This window comes from Antedon bifida, chromosome 1 (genome assembly GCF_963402885.1).
Source record: "Antedon bifida chromosome 1, ecAntBifi1.1, whole genome shotgun sequence".
NCBI lineage: Eukaryota > Metazoa > Echinodermata > Crinoidea > Comatulida > Antedonidae > Antedon > Antedon bifida.
Window position 1 is genome coordinate 25,667,303 of NC_136226.1, and position 11,156 is coordinate 25,678,458.

The 11,156-nt window shown below is 31.7% G+C and overlaps 1 protein-coding gene across 1 annotated transcript; it reads right to left on the reverse strand.

Annotated features, from left to right (window-relative positions):
• Positions 1 to 5,109: 5,109 nt before the first annotated feature.
• On the reverse strand, positions 5,110 to 11,144 carry LOC144847388 (isocitrate dehydrogenase [NADP], mitochondrial-like). The gene is made up of 9 exons (XM_078703715.1): positions 10,983 to 11,144; positions 9,994 to 10,088; positions 9,711 to 9,876; positions 9,095 to 9,255; positions 8,374 to 8,657; positions 7,925 to 8,076; positions 7,392 to 7,504; positions 6,679 to 6,869; positions 5,110 to 6,229 (listed from the first exon to the last, which is right to left on the reverse strand). The coding sequence occupies exons 1-9, from the start codon at positions 11,086 to 11,088 to the stop codon at positions 6,151 to 6,153; spliced, it is 1,347 nt and encodes a 448-aa protein (XP_078559841.1). The 5' UTR covers positions 11,089 to 11,144; the 3' UTR covers positions 5,110 to 6,150.
• Between the last annotated feature and the right edge of the window lie 12 nt (positions 11,145 to 11,156).

Genomic DNA, 11,156 nt, shown 5'->3' on the forward strand with positions numbered 1-11,156 from the left:
GGTCGAAATTTGGCAATTTTTGAATAATCCCTGTACTATAGTATAAGGATTTTTTTCAAAAAAATTGCCAAATTTTGTCCCTTTCAATTGTTGATATAACTGGTTACTATATTATAATTGATATGCGCAGAATCATATAATGTGTTCTGCGCATGTTAATAATGATAATAGTAACCAGTTATGCCGAAAAATAAAAAGGTCGAAATTTGGCAATTTTTTGGAAAAAATCCTTGTACTATAGTATGCCTACAGGGAAATTTTCGAAAAATTGCCAAATTTCGACCATTTCATTTTTTTATATAACTGGTTACTATATCATAAATGATATTCGCAGAATCATATAATGTGTTCTGCGCATGTTAATTATTATATAGTAACCAGTTATGACGAAAAATAAAAAGTTCGAAATTTGGCAATTTTTGAAAAATCCCTGTACTATAGTATAAGGATTTTTTTCAAAAAAATTGCCAAATTTTGTCCCTTTTAATTTTTGATATAACTGGTTACTATATCATAATTGATATGCGCAGAATCATATAATGTGTTCTGCGCATGTTAATTATGATATAGTAACAAATTATGCCGAAAAATAAAAAGGTCGAAATTTGGCAATTTTTGAAAAAATCCCTTTGACATAACTGGTTACAATATCATAATTGATATGCGCAGAATCATATAATGTGTTCTGCGCATGTTAATTATGATATAGTAATGATATGAGTGTTAAAGAATAAGTGTAAATAGACAGGTACAAGTTTGTTTGTAAATGTAAAAAGAGTGATGCAAGTGGGAAACTATGTGAAAATTTCGAAAAATTGCCAAATTTCGACCGTATTATTTTTTTTATATAACTGGTTACTATCTCATAATTGATATGCGCAGAATCATATAATGTGTTCTGCGCATGTTAATTATGATATAGTAACAGTTACGACGAAATAAAAATGTCGAAATTTGGCGGTTTTTTTAAAATCCCTGTACTATAGTACCTATAGGGAAAATTTCGATCCTTTTATTTTTTTGACATAAATGGTTACTATATCATAATTGATATGCGCATATAGGCCTAAGGCGCAAGTTAATTATGATATAGTAACCAGTTTTGACGAAAAATAAAAAGGTCGAAATTTGGCAATTTTTTTGAAAAAATTCTTGTACTATAGTACAGGAAAATTTTCGAAAAATTGCCAAATTTCGACCATTTTATTTTTTTATATAACTGGTTACCCAGAATCATATAATATGCTCTGCGCATGTTAATTGTTATGACGAAAAATAGAAAGGTCGAAATTTGACCATTTTTCGAAAATTAAAAAAATGGCCAAATGTCGACCTTTCTGTGTACATAATTGGTTACTATATCATAATGTAACATATACTAATATATTGTTTTCTGCGCATGTCCCTGTACTATAGTATAGTACAGCGACATTTTCGGAAAGTTCGATATTTTCGCCATTTTTAGAAAAAATTCCTATACTATAGTAATTTCGACCCTTATATTTTATATATACCTTGATAGTTTAGAGTGGCCATTAGCCAAATCCCAGTACTATATTGTTATGCAATAATATTGGTATATATGAGCGTATACGGTATTGCGTTATTATCGTCTTATAGACGCATCGCAACCAGTTATGTCAAAAAATAATGGGTCAAAATCACGTTATTTTTTGGAAAACAAGGCCATATACATGGCTGCAGTCGCGTGCTCAAATTTGAGTTAGTGTTTACCATCCGACATTGTCAGCTGTAGCGACAAAAAATCCTTGAATTATTATAGTACAGAGACGTTTGAAAAAATTGGCAAAATATGAACCTTTTCAAAATGCAATTGCTATGCAGGCCTATTGGTATATACTGTATCATCTTCAGTTATGTCAAAAAAATAAAAGGGTCGACATTTTGCAATTTTGCAAAATATGTTATTTTCAAAAGTCAATCATTATGATTGTTATGATTTGGCATATTTGCGTTATCATCGTATTATGAAGTCGTAACTAGTTTTCACGCTGTTGCTCTAGCCCGCTACGTCACAAGAGATAAATCATTCAGATATAAAGCAAGCAGCAGTTATAGTACTAGACACTGACATTTTTGCGAAAAAGGATTCTCGACTATAATTTATAGGTACCAGCTGCTGGCCCTAAAAAACGTCTGGGAAAAGAGTCTAACGGTTGAACGACAAATCCCAAAGCATTTCTGGTATTTATGAGTCCCATAATATTACTGTAATTCGCTGTCAGATAATCATTGAATCATTATTATTAAAACAGTCCACTGAAGTTTTTGTTTGTAATAGGATACTTGAAGTATCTAGGCGTGATGAAGTGACCCCCAGACTTGACCTTAGCAATAACAATAAGCGAGCAGCGTTTTTTGTAAGAAATAGGCCTATTTCTTGTTTAAACTTACCTGTGAAAACTTTGCATTCAGATCACATATGATGTAGTCAAGAAATGGCAATTTGTCTTGCTAATATCTATTAGCTATTATGATGTACCTGGAATATAAAAGAAAAATTTCATGAACACTAAAAATAAAAGAGCAAAAATATCATTTAAAATTCAATTATTTTGGCGATAGTATTGCAAGATGCGCATGTATTACGTTATCATCTTTATGATGATGCAGTCATAGTAAGAGAAACCGAACTGATCAATTAAGTAATTAATTATCATATTCATATGGATGTTTACAGAAAATGCATGTACAGTAGTATATATATTTAGTCAAACAATTTGCAAATGTTGACTCTTCTTTTCCGACATTTTAGTCATGTTTAAAAAAAATACAATTAAAGATATTACCAAAATGCGTAAATGTCATTTGCCGATAATTAATGAGAATCATAAATATTATACTTTATTATACGTTTTAATGGTAAAGGTTATAATGTAAAATTTATTATTACTTCTAATATGCATTTCACTAATGCGTAGCTTATTGTTGCAGTTTTAACAACAACAAAAAGAGCAGTCATTTAAGTAAGTGTGCCTCTATTGTACTTGGGTATAGTTATGTATTTGTGTACATTTACTCCATCAGCAATCTATAAAAAGAAATATTAATCTTTAGTAAATTATAATTGTATTGGCTTAGTTATAAAATATACATCAACTGAATGCAATAATGGTTTAATCAATTTAATAGGTTAAGTAGTATGTCTGAACTAATTAAGGTAATGCTATACAGTATTAATGATGATAGACATATTTGCCATAAATTGGTTTTGGATAAATAAGTTTAATTTCAGTATTTAAAAAAAGTGAAATATTTTTACAATTTATTGCGGTCTCCATTAGGGTTTATAGCCCGTTCGTATCCAAGATTTCAAATGGTCGAGAGAACTTTTGCCGAGGGAGTATAATCATCATGGTATGTAGTCATGGTAACCAGAAATGTAAACAAAATACATATATATTTTCCGTCTTTTGGGACATTTTTTGTTGAATATGCCATTTTCATGTCACGTAATAGTTATTAACCAAAACTGGATCGGAAAAAAATTTACTTTCAGTGAAATAATATTGTTTGTTTTTGCCTATTGAAAGTCTGTTTATTTTTTCATGTTTTTGGGGGACAATACATCTTTAAATGTTATTTAATTTTCAAATCTTGAATACATATGCACTATGACTGTCAACTAATAGGATGCATTCTGAATGATAGATTCAGAAAGACCAAGTACAGTCTGTACGGGAATGTCTTCAAATTGTATTATTGTATAAAGAAAAGTAAATTGTTTATTTAATAGACATCTATATATAAATTATGGTTAATTCTGACATAGGCGAGCACAATGCAAAAACTTCGGTACAAATCTCCGCCTTGGATACCTACCTTATCTATCTCAGATGTACCGCGAAACGTAGATTTGATAACATTAATGTGCAGTTCGACGCTATTTTTCCATATTTCTATCTTAGCAAGATATTATAAAGAGTTTTTTAACAACATTTATGATTTCAACAGTAGATTTTCTACTCAATTTCAATTCTTGGCGGTCAAGTTATTTCCGGGTTTATGATAAGTTCACCTTGCAGCAACTTGGTTTCAACTATTTTCTCTCTTTTATACACAAGGCAGCAGTTAAAATAATAGATTTGACCCTAAGGGTGACTGGAAACAGGCACTTTCCATCAATCAATCAATACAGTGTCCCTTTGGAAGACGGAAGAAAAAAATAGATAATATAGTAGGACTGGAGCTTAAGTTGGCCATTAGTCATAGCCATTTTAGCTTTTTGTTTATTTTAGGAACGGACCGCGCGTGTGAAAGGTACAGTAGTTAAAACATATAAATATAAAATAAAATATATATATATAATATAAAATTATACTGCAAATTAATAAAGATCAAATTAAATATACGCCATAAAGAATCGGAATATATTGTGGGGAATAGTATTATAAAATTACATAGGGAGATTTGATGATAAGACATTAATCGAGTGAAATCTCGATAGCTGAGTTTTATTAAGTAAGCTGGCAGGAATAACTGTAGGCTATCTGTGTCCTGTTAGGACCGAAATGGCCCACTCTGTCACGGCAGTTAGTTTCAAAAGATGTTTAAATTAAATAATGTATTAATACTGTACTTATTAGGATGATATTTATTTGAATAAACGCCTCTCCAATAAAACATCACTTTGAATAATAATCACCACATTCATCGCACTGTTATCTACAATTTACCAAGCATTTGTTATTCTTTTTTACCACTTTTCATATCTATTAGATAGAGGATTTCATTTGATTATAAATTTTACCATATTATTAAAACTAAAAAATTTAAGATATATCCCTCGAATAAGCCCCTCCCTTGAGTCAAATGAACTCCGCCTCCCCACCTCCGCCCTGTAAGGGCCCTACCAAATAATAAAGACTATACTTTAAAATGTTATTAATCATTATCAAGACACTGTGAAACAGAATAGTTTAGTTTTACGAATGTCAAGCATTTTCAATAATGGTAACCGACAGAAAACGTAAAAGAAGAACATTATCATTCCGAGAACCATCGTCTACACTTCCTAGAGGGGGAGCGAGCGAAGCGAGCTCACCCTCTAGTATTCTAAATTAGCAAACTAAATATAACACACTGAACTGGACATTTTCCACAGCAATTTATTACATTATCTTCTTAAGCACACTATGTGACCATCATAATAATTAATAATACTGTATTAGGACTAATTATATCAGTCATTGGCATATTAAGCATTTTGTCCTCTATAAATGTATTGAATGGACATGGACAATAATACTATTTAAGTAGATTGTAAATTACATGATTTATGCGAGTTTTATATTTCACACAAACTAAATGATAATATGCGTATCTTTGTTACTGAAGCATTGAAATTAGTTGTCTAACTTAAGTTGGCTATTGTCTTATTTATACAAACATTTACGTAACTATTCAATACTTTAAGTGCTTTTATGTGAAATTATTTATAAAGAACTTGCGCAATTGTCAAATTATATGAAAATAAAGTAAAAATTTCATATTTATTTGCGCATAAATGCATATGTAATAAATAGGAAATGACAAAGTCATATAAAATGACAAAGCAACTTAAGTCATATAAAATGACAAAGCAACTTAAGTCATATAAAATGACAAAGCAACTTAAGTCATATAAAATGACAAAGCAACTTAAGTCAAATAAAATGACAAAGCAACTTAAGAAGATAGTACTGTACCAATGTGATAAATTACAGAAAACTAGATCAAAAGCTTTAGTTTAAATTCTAGACACAACAATTAATCAAACTTGTTCATAACATAAGCTGCAAAAGTCTGTTTGTAAAATACAAAGGAAAGTTGGTAAATAAATGTGAACATTTTAAATAAATTTAAATCCAATTACCCAAATGGCCAATTTGGCAGAAATTAGGGTATGAAGAAATCGCATGTTTTTACTACTCTGGGCTTAGAATAGTCCAAAGTTAGGTTTACACATACTTAGATCAATTTTAATTTTTAAAATAAAGCCTCAATTAGCTGACAGAATTATTACTCAGTAAAATAGAAATTATTCTTAGTTTTAATTAATTAATTGTACCCACGTTTTACATATTTATTAAAAATATACACATTTATTTTACAAATTCAGTTGCATTTTACTCCTGGCAATCTGGTCATTTATTTCAGTTGTTTATTAAGGTTCTCTGCAATAGCAGCTAAAAAGTCCATTGTTTGAAGAAAATGCTCAGGTTTGACACTGCAAAACAAATGTAAACATAATTTAAATTTACATTACTCCGTATTATTATTACATTATTTATATTATTTATTATATTAAATGGGACGAGCAATTTAAACAAAACAGTCACATGCTTATTTCTGGTATTCTTATTTTAAAGTTGGATGATACAGAATTCATCTGATGTGAATATTAATTTATTAAAAGTGATTCAATTAATGATTTGATGATTTCCATTGAATGTGTTCTATTTTGTTTACCAAAGCTAGGTTTCACAATAAAATGTGAGAATAGACTGAATCCAAAACAAAGACAAAAATAACACACACTAAACCATGTAAATTATCAGACCTGCCAACTTTCCCAATTCAGTCAGGTTTCACTGAATTTTAACAATTTGAACAAGTTAACAAATTGAATTATATTAACAAAGGCTTAAACTTGTTAAACTAAAATATGGCACTTACTTCTTAATTCCATGGATGCACCCAGCTAAATCTTTGGTCATCTTGCCAGAATCTATTGTATCTACACACACCTTCTCCAATGTTTGGCAGAAGTGTTTCAGGTCATCATTGCCATCTAGTTTAGCACGGTGTTCCAATCCTCTAGTCCAGGCAAAAATACTGGCTACTGGATTAGTACTAGTTGAGTTACCCTGAATATACATACAAGGAATATACAATATTAAATTTGCATGTATAGAGGTTCATAATGCCAAATATGGCCAGTATTTAATAGGCAGTTTGAGCAACCTCCGTATACGTATGGGTAAAATTTGGGTAGTACGTCACACATTCTGTGTAGCTTGACATCAATACCGTATTTAATACCGATTTTTTATTCGTTTCAACGTGCAGATTGCATTTCACACATTGAAGAATTATTAATTGAAAATGAAGTTGTTAAATGTGGCACAAATCAAATTTTACCAGCAAAATTATTCAAGAAAATTCAGACAGTTAGTTATTAGTATAACAATGTTTCAAGAAAACGACATAGAAGTATAACATGTTGCCTTGGCCTAGGCTAGATGAAACTAGGCTAGGCCTACCTCCTATACGTTTTGCACTTTAACAGTACATAAAATGATTTTGACTAAGTGAAAAAAGCAGATATGTATACGCGAGTTTTCCAAAATTCTCTATTATACCACTATTAGTTATTAGTTTATACAAACCTTTTGATGTTCCCTGTAATGCCTGGTGACTGTACCATGAGCTGCCTCTGATTCAATTGTCTTACCATCTGGACACACTAGCACACTAGTCATTAGGCCAAGAGATCCATAACCTAAAACAATGCAATTCAATGTTAGTGTGATCCATGTAATATGCTGTACCTATTATTGTGTACCATGTTTTAAAAGTTTAATGACATTCACTGTCTAAAGCTCTGTCTACACTATCAAACTTTATTTGAAAAACAAATGTGATGTGCCCATATATGGACATGATGATGTCATATCACTGCCATATTTGGACACATTTTGTCAAATTAGTTTGATAGTGTAGACAGAGCTTTAGACAACAATCTGTTGTGGGCCGAGATTTTGATACAGTACTTCAGAATGTGCAAAAACAGTTAACAGGTCCCTCAAATGTATTCCGTTTCATCCTCTCTTGTTAAATTTATACTTCAACTATTTAAAAAAATAGTACAACAGTATATAAATCAAAAGCACAACATGTCTGAATTTGTTTTTTGTTTTACCTTGAGCAACAATATCCGACTGTACATCTCCATCATAATTCTTGCATGCCCACACAAATGCTCCGGATGACTTCACTGCCTGGGCAACCATATCATCAATCAATCGATGCTCATACCAAATGTTGGCAGCTTCAAATTGCTTTACATAGTCTCTGAAACATTTATGAAATAATATTATTAATAATAATATTATTATTAATACAAAGTATATATGTATTGAATTAATCAATTTACTATTTTAGACTGTCTCATAATTCATAACATAAGTTTTCTATGTATAATTGTGGTAAAAGAAAACAACCGTTAAGCTAATGGACATGCTAATATTTGGGCACATCAGATTTTATTTGTCAAACTAGTTTGATAGTGTAGACAAAGCTTTACAGAAATAAATGCTCCTCTTTTTTACATAATTTTTGAAAAAGCAGGAATACATTTTAATAACTAACTTTTCATATATTTCCTGAAAGATGTCCTTGAAACGGCCATCATATCTCTTCAAAATGGTGTTCTTAGTGCTCATGTAAAGAGGCCATTTCTTCATGAGTGAATACTGGAAGCATGCGTGTGCAAAGCCAGCGATGGACTCATCTGTATTGTACATTCCCATGCCACATCCTCCAGCACCGGTGAAGTTGTACACTTCCCAAGTCTGCTTGTCACCACCGTCTGATGGAGTAAATGTCATTTCAAACTTTCCAGGTCCAGGAGCAACGAAATCGGTCGCTTTGTACTGAAAAAACAAAATATTTTTATGCATTAAAAACAAATTTATATCAGCTCACCAAACATATTACCTCAAATACTAACATATGTCTGTTTCTGTGTTTATATGTACCATAATGTAATTATCATTTTCATATATGTAAAGTCCCACGCATCTGACGTGAGGCTCACACTTTCTGACCTCTCACACCACGAAACTAAAATCTCATGCTTTTTCTCAAATCTAAATTTTTATTTAAAATTACTTGAAAATGTAAAAATTCTGTTTATCATGCGTAGAATCACCGAAAACAACATAAAAATATTTTTTGGAAGTTTCATGCCATGAACTTTTCGGCTGTGGTTGTTTCGACACAATCAGCCGAGATGTTTTCATAAATGGGAAATTTAGCAGCAAGCTCAAACTTGACATGTATGCATTTTAATGCGGTGTATATTTCTAACCTGATCTCCAAATGCATGACGACCGATAACAATTGCCTTTTCCCATCCCGGAACAAGACGGGGAACTGCCTTGCAAATGATTGGTTCGCGGAAAACTGTACCGCCAAGGATGTTACGTATAGTGCCATTTGGACTCAGCCACATCTTCTTCAACTTAAATTCTGACAAAACAAACCAGAAATGACAACAAATATTTAGCATAAGTTTGTAATAATAAATAAATCTTATTCCCTTCATAGAGTATTCATGATATGGAGCTAGAGGTAGTGATGTAGCCACGAAAAATAAAGTGGTCCGGTTTTCGCAAGAAAAGGGGAACAATCTCTGTTCAAGCCACTGGGTTGTCAAAGGCCTCTGTGAAAAGTCGTGAGGTTGAAACTTTATCAACCATACTGGTGGCTACGGCTCCGAGAGGTAGTAGGTCTCAACAAGTTAACGGTAAGTGTGAAAAAAAGATTTAGACTTTCATGGTAGGTGTCAACTCCCAACTCAATCACAATCTATGTTCCTGAGTACATACACACACTTGGGCTAAAATTTCAACTACGCCAGGAACAACATACAAGAAAAGAGGCAACTTGCACCATGTGTACAATTTACAGCTTAAAGACTATACCTTCAACACGCTCCTCGTCTGGGGTGATTGTAGCGCACTTAATACCAACATTGTGTTCTTTAATAGCCAAAGCAGCATCAATAGTTACTTGATCATCAGTTTGGTCTCTGTACGGTAATCCAAGATCATAATACAAGCAATCTACTTTCAAATAGGGGAAGATAAGCTGAAAGTACACAAACATATTCAATTAATATTAATATCAATATGCTACAATATATTACAAAAATACTGTATCAGCAATTGAAAAATAATTGTTTACAAAATCATGGCATGCTCTTACAGTTTCCTTGATTTTTTCCCAGATGACTCTGGTCATTTCATCGCCATCAAGTTCTACAACAGGCTTTGCTACTTCAATACGTTTGTTTGTTGAGTCTAAAGTTAAGATAAAATCATTGAATTTAATAAATTCCTTTGTAATATTAAATTTAATGAACAACATTTATCATTACTATGAAGCATAAATCATACATAGAGAGTATTAGGTTCCATCTATTAAGGAGTCAAGTTGATTATCTTATATAAGTAATCATATATCACAGTTTTTTCTTGATTAAATTAAGTTGCTTAATGTTCGCAAGTTAAATCCAGAGTTTCCAAACCAAGGTCTGCAGTGTTAAAATTAATTGCATTAATTATCTGTAAAAACAGTGAAGGTCATTCATATTTTGAGATACTACTGTACATATGTATTTTTACAAAATTCTCAACACACACGCTTGCTATCTTCACCGTAAAATAGGACTGGGGTGAATGCAACAATTGTAATGTCCAATAAAATAAATGTTTGGGGATCAATATTCATGCCTTGAAAAATGTATAACAAGTAGGATACTAACTATACAACGCTTTTTAAATTTGATGTAATTATTTTAGGATGTAGAGGATATCATGATGCATTCTGTGACTGTGATCTTATTACTCACTTCCACTAACTATCCAGGCCACCTCTTATATTATACTTATAGGCTATCAACAGAGATTTGTTTTTCTTTGATTTCAGGGTTTAATTTTAAAATCATGTAACGTTTGAAGGATTAGGTCTATGTAATTGTTTAAACCTAATAATCACAATTTTTCACTCAAAAAAATCAAAAAATCATGCGGCCCCCTTGATTTCGTAGGACGCCGTGCGTGTGGGGCCTTTGTCCCCGGTATTGGTAAGCCTAGCTAGACTAAAAAAGGCCTACAGTTTACCTACACAAATAAGCATAGGAGGCCTAGCAATTCATTCATAATAACATAAACGAAGCATGTATTTAAACTTACATTCTCTATTATTTGATGCATTGCATACCCCTATAGTACATCTTGTATTCAGAATTCTTGGAAGACCTCCAACAGTCCTGAAAATATTGGCTAATTTGCTTGCCATTTTGTTAGAAGTATTACTCTGCAGACAGCTACAACCGAAAGGACAAAGTATGGCAGATTAAAATTTGG